Source organism: Colias croceus, chromosome 1 (assembly GCF_905220415.1).
Source record: "Colias croceus chromosome 1, ilColCroc2.1".
NCBI lineage: Eukaryota > Metazoa > Arthropoda > Insecta > Lepidoptera > Pieridae > Colias > Colias croceus.
Genome location: NC_059537.1, coordinates 1,925,733 through 1,950,001, shown reverse-complemented (window position 1 = coordinate 1,950,001; position 24,269 = coordinate 1,925,733). Strand labels below are relative to the sequence as shown.

The window sequence follows — 24,269 nt, the reverse complement described above, 5'->3', positions numbered from 1 at the left end:
AGCAATTCACGTATCTTGGTAGTGTTGTATCCAATACTGGAGGTACCGAAGAGGACATCACTTCGAGAATCGCCAAAGCTAGGGCAACCTTCGCGCAGCTACGTCAAATATGGCAGTCGGAAGTGCTAACACGTGGAGTGAAATTTAAAATATTTCGCTCCAACGTTAAGAGTGTCCTCTTATATGGGAGTGAAACGTGGAGAGTCACCAAAGATATCTCGCAGAAAATTCAGGTCTTTGTCAACCGCTGCCTCCGACAAATTCTGAGAATTCACTGGCCTGAAAAGATCTCCAATGACCAACTATTGGAACGCTGCCACGAGACACCGATTTTCCTCCAAATCTTACGCCGTAAATGGACATGGATTGGTCACACTCTTAGAAGGGACACCTTACATATACCCAGGCAAGCCCTGGAGTGGACTCCGCAAGGAAAAAGAAAGCGTGGCCGTCCTAGACAATCCTGGCGTCGTTCCGTGGCAGCGGAGGCGAGGGCGATTGGTTTGACGTGGCCGGAGCTGAAGAGCGTAGCCCAAGACCGAACGCGATGGCGGCGCACTGTGGACGCCCTCTGCCCCACATAGGGGCCATAGGACCTTAAGTCAAGTAAGTCATAGTAGTTAGATGCAAACAGTTTATAATATATATAATTATATGGTATTAAAGCTGCACCAATTAAAACATTTTAACTGTTGAAATGAACATTTTAAAACTTAAATGTATTCAATAAAAAAATTTATTTCACATGTTTTTTAATGATAGAAAGAAAAACATTTAATCCATGTTTGGAATATACTAGGTACTCATAATTTTAAGAAAATTTTAGCCTGATTGCCTAAGCTGGATTATAAAAAAAGTGTTTCTTTTTTCACATTTATTGATTTGATAACTAAAATATATTATTGGTACTCTTCTTTAGAGTAAACATAACAATAAACACAAATAAATCAGTCACAAAGTCTAATTTAATAAAACTCCTAATTTATTATACCCCAAGAACATTATAACACGTCTGCCACATTGAAAACAATGCCTCCGACACAGGTGCGTAAATTACAATAAATCATTTCTCATGTGAAATTCAATTTCATTTGTTCGAATATCACGAAAAGTCTAACGCCTTTAGTACACCGACGCGTTCGCGTGCGGCAGCGAATCTCTGCGAAACTACAGCGTAGCGAAATATCTGCGAAACGTTAGTACACAGCAATGTTTCGCAACTTTTTCGCATTGATATGCCATTGTCATTTTTGACGACTGCAGGTGCAGACGTAATTTCAGAATGTCATCTCAGTCAATGTCATTTTTAGCAACTGGTGACACATACACAACAATATATTTTTCTTATCGTTTGGGTGAATGCACCGTTTCAAAGATAGTAACTCAAGTATGCGAACAAATTTGGAAAATACTACAGCCAGAGTACATCCCGGTTCCTTCTACTAAAACATGATTGGAAATAGCTGAAGCATTTCAAACAATATGGGGTTTTCCTAATTGCCTCGGGAGTATTGACGGCAAGCATATTGTTATTAAATGTCCACCTAACAGCGGCTCACTGTTCTATTGCTATAAAAAACGATTTTCTACTGTGTTATTGGCAATAGTTGATCCACATTACAAATTTACTTACATAGATGTAGGATCATAATTATGGTAAAGATTCCGATACTACAATATTTGAGAACTCATCATTTTATCAGCTTTTAAAAAGTGGACGGTATCTGAATTTGCCAGCTCCAAAACCTTTGCCAGGTTTCAAACAGACTACACCACATGTATTCATTGAAGATTTAAATTAGAAACCTTTCTAATGAGACAAGAGACGCAGCAATGAATGACAATGATAAAAAAAGATTTAATAAATCATTAAGTAGGGCACGAGTAGTAGTAAAATGTGCGTTTGGCATTTTAGCACAAAAATTTAGAATATTCTTGAGGCCCTTTGAAACAGATTTGAATAATACTATTAAAATTGTTAAAGCTGCAGTATACTTGCATAACTTATTGCAGATACAAGAAAGTGCACATACGAAAATAAACAATTTTCGGACACTTTAGGAGCATTCGTACCAATGCATGCCAATAGACATAGGGCAGACTTAGCAGCGCTTAATGTTCGATCACAATTTGTAAATTATTTCAAAGAAAATTAAAAACATAAAATGTATGAAATATAAACAATAAATTTTTTACCATCTATCAGAGTCTTTTCTTGAAGTTTTCTCCATGCTACTTTTTGTACGTATTTTTATAATCTGCGTGTCCAATTGCGTATAATACGGGATAATCTCGAATAGAATGCAAAAATAATTCAGTATTTTCGGCATCCATGGCCAATGATATTTTATGTATAGATACGTTATTATAATACTCACAAATCACAATATAGTATATAAATAAACAAGTTGCCATGGCAATTGGCATTTTGGCACGTTGGTGGCGGTGGTGGCGTATCTAGGTACCTCTTGTCTATATCTATACATATAATAAATCTGTAGAAGGGTCAATTCTGTACATTGAAAATATTGAAAAAATAAATAGCAGGGGGTGTTACTGGATCGATACCAAACCCAAATATGTGATTAAAAAAATTTTTGTCTGTCTGTCTGTATGTGAAGGCATCACGTGAAAACTAGCTGTTCGATTTCGATGAAACTTGGTATAATTATACCTTATTATCCTGGGCGTAAAATAGGATACTTTTTATCCTGGAAAAATACGTAGAAAAAAAATAATCTTCATTTTTCAGTTTTATCCATAGACGTTGTTCCGTAGAACCGCGAACACACGTTGCGTATTATTATAGGCCTAGCCGTATTTGGGAATTGGGTCCAATAGATATTTATAAGATGTTATTGTCAGAGGTATTCAAAATGGATAAATAAACCATCCACGCGAAGACCGACATCCGCGCGGACGGAGTCGCAGGCGGAAGCTAGTATATATTATTTCTATATCACTTCTATATAATATCATTGTCCATGGACGCGAAAATCTGTCCTCACCGACAGAATGCGAGCGGACGCTATGCGATGCGAAACTCACGCGAAACTTCACTAGCGAAACTTATGCGTCTGTGTAATGGCCATTTCGCAGTTCCTTGCGAAACAATACTGACAAGGACGCAACTATTTCATCTATCTATGTGCTAGAGTGAGACATATCATATGCGAAAACCTTCCATACTACTGACAGATTTTTCGTTTTTTCGCTGCCGCTCGCGAATGCGTCGGTGTACCAAAAAGGCGTAGTACACAGCAATGTTTTCGCAACTGTTTCGCAATGCGTCTGTGTAATGGCCATTTCGCAGTTCCTTGCGAAACTATACTGACAAGGACGCAATTATTTCATCTATCTATGTGCTAGAGTGAGACATATCATATGCGAAATCCTGCCATAGTACTGACAGATTTTTCGATGTTTCGCTGCCGCACGCGAACGCGTCGGTGTACTAAAGGCGTAATATGTTCACTTCGATAGAACCTCCGCTCGCAAGATTAAAATTTCTATACTTGTGTCACCAATTTCTTACAAATTCTTATGTTAACGCCAATTTATTCATTTCTTGTATTGAAATTAATATTTAGGGACTATTATATTTTTATTACTGCTGTGTGCTGTGTGTGTGCAACCTTTAAGATTTTCAATGTTAATCATTATAATTTAGGAAGGACGATGCATCGTTTACAAAGACTCCATCGGTATTTATGCACTTTTGACGAAAAATACATAATTTCAACGTAAAATATTAAATGAGAAATAATTTAACGTAGGTACTTATTACTGCAATCAGCTTAAAATGTACCCTCGTAAAATTTATTTCCTATAATCAATAAGTTCTACATCGAACCTTGCGTAAAGTCCGTGTGTTGGATTATAAGACTTAATCCTCAGAAACCTGTGTCTCGACAGTGATAACAAAAAATACTAATGATGATTACTCCCTTTTTTCCTCTTTATATCATTGGAACCTTTTATTTCGTGTTAGCTAAAATCTTTCTTTCCTTTTTATGCAAATAACACGTAATAAACTTCAAATTGTAAACTCTGTACAGCTATAACCCATAAGTCAAACGGAGCGTTACACTAGAGGTACAAAACTTTTACCACAATATACAATTATATATAGAAATATTTCCACGCCTATCTATACCACGTTAGGTTGAACAAGAGGACAGCAAAACCGAAAAGTGTTCGAAGTAAAGAGTGAAAAATGAATGTAGTTGTCACGGCGCAGGGCCTTTGTAGCCGTATTTTGTGATATTCCGTGTTCACTGGAGCGTGCTACAAATAGACGATTCGAAGGGCTTTTCAGTTGACAGTATTGGATGTTTCAAATATTGGGAATGTAACACACTTTTACATGAGTCAAGTTTGAACGTGAGAGCATCTTATGTAATATCGTAATTCGTAAGCCAATTTCAATTACGTCCTACATTTTACTGCTAGAAATAAACTCAAGAGAATAAACGTTTTAAATAACTAACGACATCGCTAAACTTCAAAGAGAATAATCAATTACAAATGGTCCGTGAAAAGACTGAAATAAAAATACGCCTACATTTTACAGAATCGTTAGGAAAATTGCAATTTAAGTATGCACAGCGAGTTATGAAAAACGAACAAATTGAATTTAATATTCGTTCAAGTTAAGTTTGGCCATCATTCCGGAGTACAGCGGGGTGGAATGCTGTAGGAAATAATGCCGCCATTTTTCAAAACCTCACAGCTTGCCGTTATCTTCATAGTAGTTCAAGACTCGTAAAAATACCGCTTTACGACTGTTGACTGCGCTCGAAATAAACTGAAATCCATTCGCGATATTTATTAAATTGTTCCTCTTTGGATTGCTAGTAATTTCGATATTCAATTTTACGGTCAAATAAATTTACATTTATTTTGTTTCCGGATTCAATAGCTAACTGTACGATCTAGGTTTAGATATTTATTTTTGACTTATGAAAATGAAATTTCTATGAACCATCTATGAACGCATATTATGTGCAAGGATAAGTTATGTTATGTGTCGTTACTCGTATAATATGTTGTATGTTGAGTTTAATTGTATGTACGAAGATGTAAATAAACTAATATAACCAAACATTTCTCACAAAAAATGTTAATCCACAAAATTCCGTCATAAACGAGAACTATAACTATTAATTACTAAAATTAATTAACTCGGGGTATTAAAGGTATCCTTTCGCGATATAATCAGCTACTAAGGGTGCGGTTAATTTAAAATTTTCTATTTCATTAAGGAACGTCTGCCCGCTGACAACTTTATTATGGCATTTCGAAGAACTTTATGCAAATCGCTACTCGAGTTTAAAGCTATTATTTTACTATATATTTCTTTCACTCTGTATGCATCTTAGTAAGAAATCGTTTTCTAAGAGAGTTTTAGTGAAATTGCTTTAATTCAATTGTCTCAATGACTTGAATCTCGAGGGATGCTTTCGAAGAATCAATTTGGCTAATGGTTAGCTGTGTCTTCGTTGTGATTTAAAAACTTAAGGGTCTTCTTAGTGATTTTTAAATGAGGTTTTTAATTAGTCGTATTATTAAGAACAGAAATGATTTACCTTGTAATTTAAACTTAGTATAATATCAAATAAGTAATACCTAATCTTAAGTAATAAATATACTTCTCGAAAAGTATTTGACAACTTTTTGAAATATCCCTTCAAACATAAGTTCAAAACAAAACAAGTTCTTTTATACAATAAAGTATCAATAATTTACCAAGTGTTTCAGGAAGTTATAATATATATAATTACTCAGCACCCTTACCTAGCTGTATACCTTTCAAAGCCCCGTATTAAATATGTGCATTTATATTACACCTACATGAATATTCTACGCAACAATAATGTTAATTTATCCATTTGTTTGTGACTCGAACCGAAACATTAACAATTCAGAACCAGCCGTGTTTCGAATTAATTAATAACCCGACTAATTGTGACTCGCAAAGGAAGATGTTGTTACAATGCAAAATTATTGTAATATCGTATTAGCTATTACACTAAATGCGGGCCAAATCTTTGGTAATTTAAGACGGTTCAAGAAAACATTATTATGATTTTCGTTATTATTTCATCGTTTTGTACCATTTAACTTCTGCTATAACTTCGCGTAATGAAATGAAATGCTACAGATATAACGTATAGGCACGTAGCACATTTATTTAAATGAATGTTTGAATAGGTAATTGAATAAATGTTTGAAGCTCAATCTCTCCAAGCTACACATCCCATCACTCGTCAGCACGCCCAAGACACAAAGTTTCCGAACTTTGTCTGTCCAGTGCTGCCCATTCCAACTTCGTGAATTTTAATCTTGCAAAATTATACTGTAATTTATTTTACTTTGCGTGGCCGACTCAGCACAATAATAGCTGAATTTCAGCTGTAGCTGCGTTAAACTCATCTGAGAGCAAATTGAAACAGCTTAACGAGTTCCTTAACTTTTATTTTTATTTATTTTTCAATTTTCCAGAGAAAGTTTTCGGCTCGTCGATGAAACGGCCGCATAATTGGTTTTAGTGCTGACTTTAGTTTTCAAGAATTCCCAATGTTCGTCTTGAGAAAATATTCGACGTTAACGTTAACGACGTATACGTTTAAAAATATTTTTTAAACTTCAAAATTAACTTAATAGAATATTGAGTGACCACCTCAAAGTATAGGGTATTTAATCAGGATCTTTAGAAAATGTCTAAAGAGAGAAAATTTTTTTCACAAGATTAAAATTTTAATTTTTAATACCGAATTAAGTTTCATATAATGTTTTATAATCTAATTATTTCTAACCCACTTGTATTATTCCCATCTAGACTTAAAATTCACTTTTGTTAATCATGATCCCTGAATGTAATTATCCAGTAGCATAAGCATTAGCTCCGTACATTGTAAATCAATGGTTTCCTTTAATTAATGGACGAGCCATCGCTTCGGGCAGCAGACAATTAAGCAGATGTTACACTATTTTTCACCTAACCGTACACTAGTGCTAATGTATCGTTATCAACACGATTACATAATCGCTCTAACGCTCGAACATTAAACAGTATTGCAGTGTTTTATGATCCAATGAAATGCATTACAAGAGAAAATAAATTTCGTCTAGACTGAGAGGCGGATAACATGGATATAAAATAAGGTAATTTCACTCGGTACGTAATGGTTTTACATTGTTTCGTCTTGTTTATGTGGGGATTCGGTTTGGGATATGTCTGGGTTTGATTCATTATAATTGGATTTGAAGCTCACAGATATGCGCGGGTTTTTTAAAAAATTTTGCTCGAAAAATTCAACTGCATCCAATCTGTACACAAGTGTTATATTTGCTGTTTTTTTCTGCGATTCGTATAAAATAAAAAAGTAGAGATTTTTCAATTATTGCCAATAAGCGTAAAGCGACTTTTATCGTAAAAGAAATTATTTATCTTGCCTAATTGTATATGTATAATTGTACTAGATTTCCGCCCGCGGCTTCGCCCGCGTTTGCAAAGGAAAACCCGTATAGTTCCCGTTCCCGTGGGATTTCCGGGATAAAAACTATCCTATGTGTTAATCCAAGTTACCCTCTATATGTGTGCTAAATTTCATTGTAATCGGTTCAGTAGTTTTTACGTGAAAGAGTAACAAACATCCATACATCTATACATCCATACATCCATACATCCTTACAAACTTTCGCCTTTATAATATATATTAGATTAGATAAAGTAGACTGCGGAATATTTATCCCACCAAAAACATTTTCATGTAAAATGTTGCCAAGACGAGCCCATATGACTCGCACTGTCAAAAAGTTATCAGATCTCATGTAGAGCCAAGCTTCTAACGCTACACGCCCTAACTCTACAAGGCCTAACTTCACAAACTCTACACCTTAGTCAAAATATGTGGCTTGGCCATTTCGCTACATTCACAACGGCGTAAGGTGAAAAATTAATTCACTGTTCATTACTTTTGTGTTATACAATAGTTCTTGTAGTAGCGAACGGCCAAGCCACATATTTTGACTAAGGTGTAGAGTTTGTGAAGTTAGGCCTTGTAGAGTTAGGGCGTGTAGCGTTAGAAGCTTGGCTCTACATGAGATCTGATAACTTTTTGACAGTGCGAGTCATATGGGCTCGTCTTGGCAACATTTTACATGAAAATGTTTTTGGTGGGATTTCATTTCTTTTTGTAAGTTGTTTGTAACAAAAATTTTTTTTATTTTTTTCTTCTTTTTTTGGGGTGTATTTCTTGCACATCAGAGACGCCTTTTTTTATAGCCCAATCTCTTGTCAAGGACATTTTATTTTTATTTTTAGCTACTTTGTGGACGTAAGAGGCAGGAGACGTTCGCAACACCTATTCATTAATATTTATATGATCTGATCTGAAGTATATTATGTCTCAATATATGTCGATTAAATTTTTAATTTTTTTTAACAAGGAGTACCTATACATATATATATCTAGGGGAACCAAGTTTTAGATTATTAGATTAGACCTCTAGCGATATCAAAATTTAATTTAAAATTACAGGTCTCATACAAACTCCCATCCCCTAGTTTAAGGGGTTGGGGGATGAAAGTTACAAGTTTTATAATTTTTTTGTTGTTTGTGTGCTAATCCTAGCTTACATACAAAATTTCAGCTTTTTAGGACATTAGGAAATACCTTAAGAATTTTGATGATCATCAGTGAGTCAGTGACGAAATTAGCGTTTTTTAGATATAAATAAAATCTGAAGTATAAAAGCTAATGTAATTAAAACTTAATATGTTCAATAAGTCCGCTATTGACAATATATCGCGAAAATTTTGTTGATCTAGCATAATCCAAACCCAAGTTATGAGGGTTCAAAAAAACGTCGAAGCGCTTCGAGAAAAGGTAGGTAGTGCCCGTGCGCTTTGCTTTCGCTTGGCTCGTCTTGGCGGGGGCACTACCGTGCCCCCAGATTGATAACTGAAATTATTAAAAGACTCACAAAGCATGTTATGAAATATTTATAATTTATCTCAAATATAGAATTAAACAATAAAAGAATTATCTAAATTACAAAAGCAACCTACAAAATGAAATCACAATTTCCCGCCAATGATTTGACAGTAACATGGCCGCCATTTTTTACTGCCTTTCCAGCCGTGCGAGTCGTGTCAGACTTTCCTACGTGTTCATACATAACTAATAAGAACTCTAAATTATTATTCATAATACTCGTGTGCCTTACACGTGTATTTTTTTATTTCTACCAATCCATTTCTTTTACAATTGAAATTTATTGTAATAACAGCATTATTTATCTTAAAATTATGTTTTTGCTTCACATCTTATTACAACTAACTTGAAAATAATTAGTTATTTTTACTTAAAAATAACTAATTATTTTACTACATTTGCATAACAATATAAATCTTCAAGTAAGACAACGAGTGAATTAATTTTAACTTTACTATACAAAAAGGGGTGTATTACGGTCTGTTTGCTTTAAATTGTGGTTTGTTATGGTGTTGCCATTGTTAATTGTGACGCTGTTAGAAGTTTTTGTGTGTGCGTTAATAAATTACTGTACGTTGTTTTGTGCCCTTCTTTAATAATGTTCTACTGTCATTATGAGTTTATGAGTTACCTCATATTATAAAACTAGCTGTGCCCCGCGGTTTCACCCGCGTGGCTCCGCTTCTGTTGGTCTTAACGTGATGATATATAGCCTATAGCCTTCCTCGATAAAAGGGCTATCCAACAACGAAATAATTTTTCAAATCGGAATAGTAGTTCTTGAGATTAGCGCGTTCAATCAAACAAACAAACTCTTCAGCTTTATGGTATATCTATGTTTTGCATTATAACAACTGAAGATTTTTCAGACCTGATATTTATATTTTTACAAAAAATCTCGGTCCACGAAAGAAGCACATTACGATACTCTATACAAGAGGCTTACCCAGGGCACTTTGGGTCACACACGGCAGGTATTTTAAATTGTATTAACATTCATGCTTTTAAAGTTACTAGAATTTAGTTACCTACGAATAACTTGTTAGACGATTATTCAATACTTCAATCTATACATATAATAAATCTGTAGAAGGGTCAATTCTGTACATTGAAAATATTGAAAAAATAAATAGCAGGGGGTGTTACTGGATCGATACCAAACCCAAATATGTGATTAAAAAATTTTTTGTCTGTCTGTCTGTCTGTCTGTCTGTCTGTCTGTCTGTCTGTATGTGAAGACATCACGTGAAAACTAACGGTTCGATTTCGATGAAACTTGGTATAATTATACCTTATTACCCTGGGCGTAAAATAGGATACTTTTTATCCTGGAAAAATACGAAGAAAAAAATTAGATAATCTTAATTTTTCAGTTTTATCCATAGACGTTTGTTCTGTAGAACCGCGAACACACGTTGCGTATTATTATAGGCCTAACCGTATTTGGGTCCAATAGATATTTATAAGATGTCATTGTCAGAGTTACTCAAAATGGAGAAATAAACCATCCACGCGAAGGCCGACATCCGCGCGGACGGAGTCGCGGGCGGAAGCTAGTAGTCTATAAGACTTAGTCGCAATATATCGATTATATCTACCGATTATATCTATCGATATGATATCTATAGATATTATGATTTAATTATATAGAAATGTCCCCGTAGGTATCACTGAAAATATAAAAAAGCAAACTCTACATCTACACCTTACCTAATTACAAATGGCGCACAACAATAAAAAGCAATTGTGCTCCATAAAAATAAAATAAAAGATTGTGACTTAAAGTTGGTTTAACTCTTCAAACAGAAATATCGACTGTCTCATTAAACAAACATGGACGACGTTGTTTTATTTGTACATCCCGGGTTTTATGTTGGAGAGAATTTATTTCCAAGATAGTTTTGATTCCTTGCGAAATAAAGAGCTTGGTTTTATGGTGGTTCTGTTTTTTAGTGTTATATGCATAAATAATGTTTTGTAGAAATTATTTTGTTTTCATAAAATTTGGGAAATGTAGAAATAAATTTGTATTTTCATACAAGTGTTACAATATTGAATATACCTTTAGATTAAACACGGATTTTGCAAGTGTTTTAAGATAGTAATTAAAATAAAATACATGGTTTAATGTATACGGTTTTGATGATTAATAATATTTCATTAATAGATATGAAAAATGAAACCAATAATAAAATACGTGTGGCACTCGGGGACTGCCGCGGTAAAGCTATTGCATAGCATGCCTTCAAGCCACACCTCCGTGCCTGTCGGAGTGGGGAGCGTGAGGTTTTTCGTTACGCAATTTCTGGATTCGGTCCCCGCGCTCAAGGCCCGCGATAGAAGCTATGCAATAGCTTAAAAAATAAAAAGGATATTTCCATAATATGTACATTCTAAAAACATTCAATTTTAATTCAAACAACACTATATTTTTTTTAAAACGAATTACAGAATAGACACAAAGTCACTTAAGTTGCAGCCATGCTTCACAATGCCTTTGTACGCAATATGTGTCACCCTGGCCTTTCCTAATGAACTGTTATGTGTAATATGCTGTGTATCTTGTTCTTATTCCTTTGACGGGAACGTTTTATAATGATGTCCCGGAGAATCTGATATGATTTTTAAAGTTAATTTGGTTATTATTTATCTGTGTTGTGACGTTTGTATTTCTGAAATGCGTAGCTGAAGCCGTGGAGCACAACTAAAAGGGTATAACTAACTAATATCAAAACAGTTTCTCCAAATTTTAAATCTGTCATCAAAACAAAAACAGGAAATACGTCTAACTTTCGGACGAAATCACAACAAGTTCGCAAAGCCGAAACTTATATTCTTGAACACGTGTCTATATCTTATTATTGCCCAAATATCAACCACCCCTTTCTAGGGCTGCCAAATATTAGAACTGAGTATAAAGTTGTCACAGAGTTTTTATATTATCTTGTTTAGCAGCGAAAATAATGAAGTTATTTCATTGTACTATGCAATAGGCCTTCCGCGCTTTTTGTTCGAATGTAATTCGCGTGGGCATTCTAAAATAAAATATGTATATAACTTCTCTTGTTGTTAAAAAGTAGCTTAGTCATAAAATTCATTCAACGCCCTAGACGTGATATCTAGTTAAAAAAATATGTTTTGTATTTATAACCTATACCAATAAAATTAAAATAAAAATACGTGTGGCACTCGGGGACTGCCGCGGTAAAGCTATTGCATTGCATGCCTTCAAACCACACCTCCGTGCCTGTCGGAGTGGGGAGCGTGAGGTTTTTCGTTACGCAATTTCTGGATTCGGTCGCCGCGCTCAAGGCCCGCGATAGAAGCTATGCAATAGCTTAATAAAAAACGACGTATGGCACTCGGGGACTGTCGCGGTAATTCTATTGCATGTTATGCCTTCAAGCCACACCTCCGCCCTTCGGAGTGGGGAGCATGAGGTTTTTACGGAATTTCTCGATTCGGTCCCCGCGCTCAAAGCCCGCGATAGAAGCTATGCAATAGCTTAAAAACCATTTTCGTGTTGAATTTTCGTATATCTACTGCTCAAAGAGAACATTAATTATAACTAAACTAGGTGTATATTTCAGCAAGAAAGCAAAGCGTTAATTAAGTACTTTTAAATCACGATAGCCGAGGCAAACTTCAAATTGGCACCGCGTGTAAAAGACGAAATTCGAAATATTCTCCCAAATGACAACCCTGTGCTGTTTGCGTTCGAATCTGGAAAGTTCACTAATTGGGAGTGGACTCTGTGGGGATTTCAATACATGGATGTCGCCAGACTGAATATATACTGTTAATATTATTTATCTGTATTACTATTGACACATAAATGGGCTATGAAAGGATAGAAATAATAACTTGACACTGGCATATTGTTCAAATATATTAATAAAAAAAAATTGACATAATAATATCTACGTCGTATTATAAAAAGTGCGTTTGGAATTTGCTTAAATTAGAATGGCTGAGGTAGAAAAATGTTTCATTTTTGTACAAAAATGGTGTACCTTCGAGTATTTGCTGCACCAAACCATCAGGCGTTGCCAAATGCGGTCAATTATCGAAAAAGCCTTAAACAGATAGGTAGCCCATTAGGTAAATAAAGTGGTTATTGCAGACCGGAATTTAGACTCGCGGTCGTTGCGGTCGACACTTATTCCCGTCAAAATTATTGATTTATTCTCGCACCATTTATTTAGGTCGTTAGAGCAATGACATGTTTTGCTCCAAAAAGGCGAGGAAATTCGAAATTTAAATAACTCTACCTACTTATTATCTCTCTTTAGTTAAAATACCAAAATAATTAAAGGAACGCGTTTAAGAATCGCCAGACCAACGTCAACCTCATTCGTTAATTCTTGTAAATTTTACATATTTTTATTGATGATACTTAGTACTTACTTATACTTTGTTATTATGCATGAATTATTTCTTATTTTTTTCATATTTCGTGTAAAAGTTGTAATATTATGCTAATAAAATTAAACATAAAATAAGCTCTACAGGCTACAGCAAATCTTATTGTTAGAACGTATAAAAAAGACCGCAAACCTAGGTTAATCCAGGTATTTTAGAGCAGTGTTTAAATAAGCATGTGTACTCACTATTTACTTTTACTCTTTGCATTTAAACAATTAGTATTAGACCACACCAACGTTGAAATTTTCTTCGACACAAACTCCTGGTTGGGTTTATTAATAAAAAAATAGTGATCCATGTGTACAGTGCGTTTCGTCTCGTGTTACAAACTTGAAGTAGTGATAATTAAAAATCTTTAATACATAATTTCCATTTTATAAGATAAGCTAGAATTTATAACGATTGTATTGTAGAGCTATTGAATATTTCGTTTAAGTATTAGAAAATCATCTTCATTTACAAAAACTTCCCCGTTTCAAATAATAAACGAGATGTTCTTAATAACGACAAGACTCACCTCAATAACATAGAAACATAAATATCCTCTCGAGGCTTAAATATATATAAAGCTCTTTAGCTCTTATATCACCGGTAATTCAATGAGAGATACGACCAACAAGTAATGCATTGCTCCTTAATTAGAACGCTAATGTATACACGCTTACTTAACGAGTAATGAACGTGAAATTTTGTAATCGTTTCGCCCCGAGTAAACCGTGGGTGAAATGAGGAATCCTTGTTAAGCCTGTAATTTGCAAAGAGGTACATTTCGTGATAAGGCTTAGGTATGTTAATAAGACTTGCATTTAGTCTAGAAACATCAGACTGTAAAGAGCCTCGTATTTACGCTGCAAAAATATACGAAACATTTTAGTACTTATTAAGTTGTCAGAGTCGTAATTTGAGAAATCACATTTTTGCACAATACAAAATGTTTTTGTTAATGTAAGAAAGAACATGCTTCACGTCTACGTTTTGACTTGGTTGCGTAATATGAATCTTTAATGATGATTTCATTAATGTTATTTTGCATAGAAATTCAGTAATCTACTATATAATGACACCCTACCTACCACCTAGTGGTTTTAGTTAGAGTGCCGTTGCTGATATTCAATCAAGATCACGAATAGTCTTTCATAAATTCTTATAAGTACTTTTATTACTATATTAGGTCCTAAAATGTAACATTAAACATAACAGTTATATACTTATTATACTTGTTTGTACACCTCCTAAACAACTGGATCGATTACCTACAATGAATTTTTTATGTATCTTCTTCAAAATATAATCTTGGATCTTTGAATTACCTCTAAAATCCAAGAAGAATCTCCATGAAATGCTACAGGCATGTAATAAGCCTGTATAGCTGAGACCTGTTGGATCTCTCAGCCGCTGATGTATTTGTTGCTATGCCAAGAATTGTAACCGATATGTCTGTAACGTGACCAGAGCCTAATATTTGGGAAGTGAACATGTTTCCAATTTGAGGTGTCTCTATCAAACATATGACTGAATTAATAGAAGAATAAGTTTTTAAATTTACTTATGTACGCATAATATAGATGTGAATGTGTGTAAATGAATTACATACGTAGAAATGATCATTTAAACAAACACATATACAGTAATCCAAAATTAATAATGCACATGCAAATCTTCGCTAATTGTCGTATTTCCGAAGACACTCGAATCATTGAATCGTGAGCCCTAAACAACGAACTTGCATTTTACACCTTGTTCAAAAGAAATAGAAGTCAATTCATGGTCATACACAATCAAAAACAAATCGGGCGGTAGGTGACGGTAGCCTGTCAGTCAAAAAACTCAAAAATCCGTCAGTTGTCTTTAAATATTGGTGATGACTGCACGTGTTCTCTCTGTGTGGAATTATATAGAGCTGCTATTACGAACCCTTCTTGGTTTTGTTTTTAAAGGTGAATTGAATTAATCGATGAAATGATTTACACAGGTGATGGCAGTAGGGAAAGTAAAATGAAGAAGAGTTCCGATGTATCTAAAATGTCAGAAATAAAGATAATCCCTGATTTTGATTGTTTTTATTTTTTTTGTAATTGTCATAATATTGAAGAATGATCAGTACTGTAAATACTTTTGAACTGAGATTTTAATGATAAGATTTACATATATGGTTTAAATATAAACCTGTGTTTGAAAACCATACTTTATCTACACTAATATTATAAAGAGGAAAACTTTGTTTGTTTGTTTGACTGTGATGAATAGGCTCATAAACTTCTGGACTGATTTTAAAAATTCTTTCACCATTCGAAAGCTACATTATCCACGATTAACATAGGCTAGGTTTTATCCCGGAAATCCCACGGGAACGGGAACTATGCGGGTTTTTCTTTGAAAACGCGGGCGAAGCCGCAGGCGGAAAGCTAGTACAATATAAATTTTGTATTATTTTAACCTTCTTTTCTTCCATCATTACACCAGCTTCAGTAAGACACTTTAAAAGTACTATAAATTTTCCAAGTAAATCAATCCAACAAAGATAATATTATATTCGCAATCGTGGGGTTATACTCGCTATTTACTTACAAGGAATTATTGAAACAAAATCGTTACTTACCTACAAATACATATTAATCTCTTTTAGCACAAAACATATAATTTGACTAAATTATGCATGAAGAAAATGCATTTAACCGCTCTATATAGATATCATCTTCGGACTCTCCGAGAATATGACAGTTGCCGAACAGTGACGAAGATTTCTATGTGCATTATTACTTTTGGATTACTGTACATGGTACCTAGGTAATTTAAACTGAGAATTTAAAAAAAAAAGTATAAGATCGCATACCTTTTTTACTAGTGCTTATTAATCAGATTAAATTTATGCCCATACTGATTTTCTGGTTTATATATTTTCACTTGTTTTATATTTCATTCATAAATGCAAAATTCTATTCCTGGCTGAAAACAAATTAAACGACCATTAATATTTTTCCAAAAAGAATAAAAAGTTAACATACAGCTTTGTCAATAGCAATTAATACGGAAGGTGGTAAACAATAGCTAGGTTAAATAAATCTGCTTTTCCTCCGAGCCCCAGTTTACATTTAATTTAGCTTCCCAGATTTACAATAATTTGTAAACTTTTGGCATTTATATTGGTACACCGTGATTTGTTACGTCCGATAACGCTCGGATATTTATTGTTGCATCAATTATCCCCGTGCGGAATTGTTTTTGTCCACAACTACATTCTCTACACCCTTGTTAATTACCATACCGTTTACGCAAAATATATATATACTTTTTTTACAACTAACCTTTTTGGTAAACGTACTGGCCACTGACACATTAAAAAGAAATGTTCCATTTTTAAACAGCGCGGGACGCGTGACCATGTAGGTATCAGGAATTGGTGATATTTATAGCCTTTTTATAGCATTTCACTTATAAAATATAACGTAAAATATATTTAAGAATGTAGATTATATATAGGCGCGCTCGATCCAACATATTGGTATTCATCGGAAGGCGAAACACGTGTTGAATACGATCTGGTTGGCAAAGAGAGTACTTTTTGTAGTGAATTTATATTTTGTCGATTTCCGTAAAAGATATGTTGGAGTTGGAAATAGTTGGGTGAATGTTTTCGATATCAGGATTTCATCCACTGGTCTGGTGATTGTCTGACCTTTTAGTGAGTATTGACGCACACTTTTTTGATATTCAAACAAAATAATGATAAAGGTTATCTATTAGTTTCATTATTATTCGATCACAATTTTATTAATATTGTCTTGTCTATTTTCGGATCTATCCATCCTTCAATCAATGGCCTAAAAATTGAGATAATTATCGGACAAAATATTTGCAAAAAAACTTCGATTTTATCCCGTCTTATTTGGATATAATGTCAGGCAAGTAAGTACAGTACTCCAAAATTAATAATGCGCATGCAGATCTTCGCTAATTATCGTATTTCCAGAAACACCCGAATCACCCCGAATCATTGAATCGTAAGTGCCCTAAACAATGTACTTGCATCTTGCACCTTGTTCGAAAGAAATAGGAATCAATTCAGATTCATACACAATCGAAAACAATTCGGGCGGTAGGTGACGGTAGCCTGTCAGTCAAATAATTAAAAAATCCGTCAGTCGTCTTTATATATTGGTGGTGACCGCACTATTATCTCTGTATGGAATTATATTATAGAGCTGTTGTTACATACCCTTCTTAGTTTTGTTTCGAAGTTGAATTTTCCGATAAAATAATTATTTACACAGGTAGCAGATAGCAGTGGAGAAAGTGAAAGTGAGAGCGAGAGAGAGAGAAAGAGCATAATGAAAGTTCTGATCATTCTACGCTATTAGAAATAGAGATAATCCCTGATTCTGTAAATCCTTTGGACTGAGATTTTAATGATTAGATTTCTACAATTTAAATGTAAACCAGTGTTTGAAAATATTTTTTTAAAATATAAACTTTGTCTTATTTTAACCTTCCACGCCACCATCCATCCACCATCACGCCAGCTTCAGTAAGACACTTTAATAGTTCTAAGTATAGAATTTTCCAAGTAAATCAATACAACAAATATATATTCGCAATCGTGTGGCTTATCCTCGCTATTATCTTACATTGAATTATCGAAACAAATTTCGTTACTTTTCTCTTTTACCATAAAATCACAATAGAACTCATAATATCTTAGAGCATTAATATTCTAATAAACTATGAAATGAATAAAATGCATTTAACCACTCTATACAGGGTGTAATCGTTAAGTGTGCACAGGCGATTATTCCGTAACTATTACAGATATCAAAAAACTTTAAACTGATATCGAAAGTATGTAACCTAATGAGTAAAATGGCCATAATAAATTTTTAAAAATAAAACGAGAAATATCTAAAAAATTAACTTGAAACCCTCCCATACATTTAGTATGAGATACGAATATCCCATGTACACGGGTTGATCCAAAAGTAATGATAATCAATATTAAACAAGGTCATTACAGTTATAATAATTATGTAGTTCTCTAGATAGTCTTCTAACTAGAAAATATACTTCAATAATTTTTTCCTTAACTTAAAAAAAAAAAACTTTGACGTCTTCATCCACAAAAACCCCTCCACGCGGCCATCACTTCGCTGTCGTCTTAAAATAATTTATTGCTAAGAAAGTGTTTCTTGTGCCGAGGAAAGAGATAAAAGTAAATAAGAGCTAGATCTAAAAATAGGATAGGTGTTCAAGCATTTGGAATGCCGATTTTTGAATGGCAGCCATCGCAATTGACGCTTTGTGATCTGGTGCGTTGTCTTGGTGAAACAGCGTTCAGGTCCGCAGTTTGCCATGTCTCTTTTCCTTACTAACCTATCGCAATCTTTTAATTTGGTCTGTTTAGTAAGAGCCCAATAAAGTGGCTACCTTTTTAAAATATTCCACCATAATTATTCCTTCAGCGTCCCAAAAAACTACCGCTTTAATCTAACCTACTGATTTTCACTTTGAATTTCTTCATCGTCACTTTGGAAGCTCGCATCCAGGACATTGATTGTTTTTTGGTTTCACCATAAACATGGTGAACTCGGGTAACGTCCATGATCACAAAACGTGACAAAAAATTATCCTGATATCATTAAAAATTTAGAAATTTACCCTCTACATGTCAAATCGTTGTTTCTTCTTTTCGTCGGGAAACATTCTGGCACGCACTGTTCACATTCAAATTAATGTAAATAATTGGAAACGTGGCCTGTTGATATGATTTTTTTTGTGATTACTTAGTGAATACATGAGCAAGCAAAAACATTTATTTTATATTTTTATGTGCACAGGAAATACCCAATTATCATTACTTTTGGATCAACCTAGAACATTTAATATGAAATATTTTAGCTTTTTCTTTCTTTTTTTTTGTTTTCTGCTTTAATTACTTCGCAAATTTGAAGGGAAGTTCATTTAGAAACTGTAAATAGAGCTCCTCATTGTATTGCACAATGAGGACATCACTTCGAAAATCTGCTATGAATACAAAATGTATGGGAAATAAAATGTATGGGAGCGTTTAATGTAACATTTTTGGATATTTCTCGTTTTATTTTTAAAAATTTATTATGGCCATTTTACTCATTAGGTTAAGTACTTTCGATATCAGTTTAAAGTTTTTTGGTATCTGCAATAGTTACGGAATAATCGCTTGTGCACACTTAACGATTACACCCTGTATACATATCGTCTTCGGAGGCTCGGGGAATATGACAGTTGCCGAACAGTGACGAATTTTTCTATGCGCATTATCAGTTTGGGAGTTATGTAATACGGTTTTAAAAGTTTACAAAGCAACCCTTATTATATAACCCTTAAAAATAACCCCAAAAATTCTAAAATTAATTGATAGAAGATCATAACATCCGCAGTTGTTTAAGGTGTAAAAGAGTTTATTAGTAAGGTAAGCTTGTAAACGACCGGAACGCTTTTTAAAGGCAGCAAAATAGCTTATTGCCTTTACTTGCTGGCAAAAGAAAAAGAGAAGTGAAACCTTTACATGAAGTGAATGTTGGATCAAAAGTGATATTTTCTACAGAATAATGCACGAGCTACCGAATGTCTACGTTGAAATTCGAAAGTTTCATTTTATAATTAGCTATTAAATTAAAGAAAAAGCATATTTTGCTCTGTAATACTTTTTTATTTGTTTGAAAAAGGTAATTAGGCACTAAGTGCACAAGAAATAAGAATTAATCGCGAATCCAAAATTCCAATCCCTTAAAACGAGCCGCCAGGATATTTGTTCACCACTATTTCAAAATTTTCCGCATTCAGAAATCTAATCATACCACGCCTGACATCTCTAGAAACCTTTTAAACACAACAAATTACCCCACACATTTAAAATAAAAGCTGAATTAATGGAGATAGTTCTCAACAATAAAGTGGCAATTGGCTCTTAAAGAGGTGTCGAGCTCAAAGCCATGCGCTGAATACAGGCATTTTGTTTTTATCAACTGCTAACAATGCTTTAGTTCACGCTTGCTTTCATTCCATCATGACCGTTGATAAAAAGCCAGATGCGCGTTTGTGTACAATTAAAGCTGAAATGCGTTGTTTTTAGCGACACTTTTCAACTAAATGGAGAGGTTTTTTTACGTTTTAACCGTTTGGAAGAGGTATGAATGTTAGTTGCTCTATGTACTCTAAAATATCATATTTCTAAAAGAACAGGGCCGGCAAAATTCGCTAGTGGTTAATTAAAATTTAATTTTATGTGTTACAAATGAGGGTTAAAATTTGGCGAAGCTACTCTGAAATGTAGGAGTACGGTAATTATAATATTGTATGCGTAGAACATACCCGGGTTATTTTACAAACAGCTTATTTTCCCTCTGAATTAAAAACTTGTAGATATAGAACCAAGTTTTCAGTTAACCTCTTTTACCTTTTTTAAATACCTAGTACTTTGTCTTATTGAGAGAACATTATTGAAAGTCATAAAGTTAAATTTGTGTTTTACTGAATGGCATAACATGTTGATGACCTTCGCTGTAAAATAAACATCACATGGAAGCTTTGCCAACGTTTCAAAAAGCCATATTATTCAAAGCTACGCGACTTAAGCCGATGCTTGATAGATTTTGTAATATAACGATAATTTAGCACTTTTCCTTGCTTGTTGCTTGCATCTATTATGCACGACTACATCATGCTCTAAAACTCATCCATTTTCTCGAAACTTTGACTAACACATACATTCTTTGTATCTTTGGGCACTAATTGATGGCTGAGTTAGATGATGCTACACGCGGAAGGTTGTGGTTTTGTATAGACCGGTTACAGACCCTGACCAAAGAGTGTCAAGGCTCTCATTCTTTTTTCGTATTTGTCCATGAAACTGCCAGATTAGTGAACGAATTACAACTTCCTGAAATATTTTGGAACATTTTAATCGCTCATAAAACTAAAAGAAAAATAAAATTGACTGAAATAATTTTAGACTATTTGAATGAACAGGACATATTTCCTAAACCGAATAGCTGGCAGGAACATCAAACAAACCGATGAGAATTACTCACTCGTATCTATTCCTTTGTTTTCTGACAAAAATAAGAACAACGGTCCAATTACCGCAAAAAACAATGTCAGCGATTAATGTGATGTTCTTCGGCCCAGAAATAATACGAGACTGTCCGGAACATGAGACGTAAATGGCACGAAAATGATGGATGCACAGCCTTCAGGAAAGCATTGAAAACCTTTGTGTAAATCCTACTCTTTTGTGCCGTTTATCGCACCTACTTTGAGCATTGTAGCCGTCTTATTTATCGCGCTATAGACGAACAACCAATAGATAATATGAGAATAGTTATTGTTAAGGTAGAATCAAGAGTGCAATGAACAAAATGTTCTCTACCATATCGTTGAGTAAAAAAATGTTTATGTATATATTTTCAATTTAAAATGAACACTAAAATATCGTTGAGCGAATTGGTATCAGGTATAAAAGTTAAAATTTAATTTGGGTATATATTTTCTCAATTATCTATTAGATTCAATGTTAGAAAACCAGAACCAAATTACAACAAAAGAATAAGGAACAATATTTCTCACTTTTCGAGTAATACATAAAAACATTAATATTTCAATGCAACGTAGGTATCTCGTACCTTTACCTGATCTTAATTCCTAAGTGCTCTGCAGATTCGTTGAACCTCAAACCTATGTCTAACTTTACTTGTAAATTTAGATTTTATGTCGCTATAAAACTAGACGCCCCCGTGATACGCAGCTACATATATTATTCAGACGGGTCTGGGAGTTTTTAAGAGATTCGTGTAAACCTTTTACTGCCGAAATCAAATCTTGAATGTAGCTTTACGGAGTGAACGACTTCTCGGGATTTACAAACTTGGCACAACTCTGGAATGACTTTGGGAAAAAACTGCTTTGTTTTCGTCTCATTTGCTTAAGAAAGACACGAGTGCTGAACCTGTCCGTAATGAATTTGTTTTTGTTAGAACTACGATCCTTTAAATTATTCTTTGTCTGAAATACTGAATTTGTTATAGGATAAATCTTATTCTAATATATATAAATCTCGTGTCACAATGTTTGTCCTCAATGGACTCCTAAACCACTTAACCGATTATAATAAAATTCGCACACCACGTGCAGTTCGATCCAACTTAAGAGATAGGATAGGTTTTATCCCGTAAATCCCTCGGGAACGGGAACTATGCGGGTTTTTCTTTGAAAACGCGGGCGAAGCCGCGGGCGGAAAGCTAGTATATTTATAAAGAATAGAAAGGATAGGAGGATGGATAAATCTTGTAATGATAGAGTTAGGCGTTCGAATTGCTTTTTATACAGTTTATTAAATTATACGCTTGTAGCTAGGCTCTACCATGTGCAGATTTTAAGTAAGAGCACATTAATATTTTTTTCAACCATTTTAATTTTTGGAAAATTTTCATATTGTGATATTTTTTTAAATCTACCACTTTGCTAATTGTATCTAAAAGAATAAATAATAGTACCTTCCTTTAAATATTTGTATCCATCGGCATATTTAAAAAAGATTTAATCATTTAACTCTATAATATGTATATGCAACACCATTCGCTTTATAGTTGGTAGAGTCGAGTCTATATTTAACTGTAATATTTACTCAATATTAAGTAGGGTACTTGTCAAAGTGCCACATTAGCAAGCAATATTGCTTTGCATAAATAACATTGCTGAGTATCGTGACAGTCGCGTGATTGATGTACACCCAATCGTACCTTTCATACACCATCAACAAATAGCTTCCATTTCGTGTATAACGCCTAATCTATTATTACCCAGTTTGCGGGTAGGCTATAACTCTCTAAACCGTGCCGATACATTATATCTAACATTAAGTCCTATATGTCCTTACTAGATAATTAAAATATGTCATTTTAGTTGAGTAAATGAAGGTAGTTTAATATACCTAACATAGACGTAACTGTATCTAAAAATTTAGTGATGAAATTCCACGAATACGAATACGCTGGCTGCCTTCTTAAGAAAACAATCAAAGAATCGAACTGTGAACAATAAAGTTATCAACGTTGAACAAAGACAGAGACGATTCGATAAGGGAGATAAGGGTAACATCATAATCATCCCACCCGCTGTGCTCTCATGCGACCCGTGCCGCTCCAGTCGGCCGATCATGGATGAGCTACCTTACCGATACCACATCCTGGGACACACTCACAACACCTCAGCTCATCGATTGATAAACAAACGCGGGGGCGCGGCGGACGCCTGTTGCGCGTCACGAGACTCACCGGGCAAGAGGGCGAGGATCGCCAAGGCCGCCAGCATGGGGGCCATGGCGGCGACGCGCGGGCATACCACACCCGCGCCCGCTGCGCTAGCACGCCGGCGCGCTCATGCGGCCCACTGACAAACACGGCCGGCCCGAGCGGCGCTCGGCGCGGGACTGACCCCGCCGCCGCTGCCCACCCTCGCACATCCCCACTCCCCCGCACTCGCGGCTGCGCAGCCTTCAGGTGCGCGAAACCTGAGCCCTGCCCCTTGAAAAATCCTGAGATCGCATAGTGAAATCAAAAACTCGTTATACGCTTTCGTGTGGGAGAGGTAATGAGGGCCAGTGGCTAATAGGTGCAAGGATAAGTAGGCCAGCGGGCGCAAGGTCGGCCCGGGAGAGTCCCCGGGCGCCCTTCGCCAAATCATTCGTGTAATATTAATCAGAGTGAGTTAACCGCGGATATCTCGTTCATCAGCGGCTCTCACTTTCAATTAGCGGAATGCTTCTTGGCATCAAGAACGTAGAGCTGAGTGAGGCTTTATAAAAATACCAAC

General features: G+C 34.8%; 1 protein-coding gene across 19 annotated transcripts in view; it reads right to left on the bottom strand.

The window, feature by feature from the left end:
• The window catches only part of LOC123695178 (neuronal acetylcholine receptor subunit alpha-7), a 100,536-nt gene extending 76,678 nt beyond the window's left edge, over positions 1 to 23,858 (bottom strand). For all 19 annotated transcript variants that reach the window (XM_045640945.1, XM_045640955.1, XM_045640942.1 and 16 more), the window contains exon 1: positions 23,732 to 23,858. In XM_045640945.1, the coding sequence (XP_045496901.1) occupies positions 23,732 to 23,777 (46 nt within the window). In that variant the 5' untranslated portion in view covers positions 23,778 to 23,858. The remainder of the gene's footprint in view (positions 1 to 23,731) is intronic.
• Positions 23,859 to 24,269: the final 411 nt, after the last annotated feature.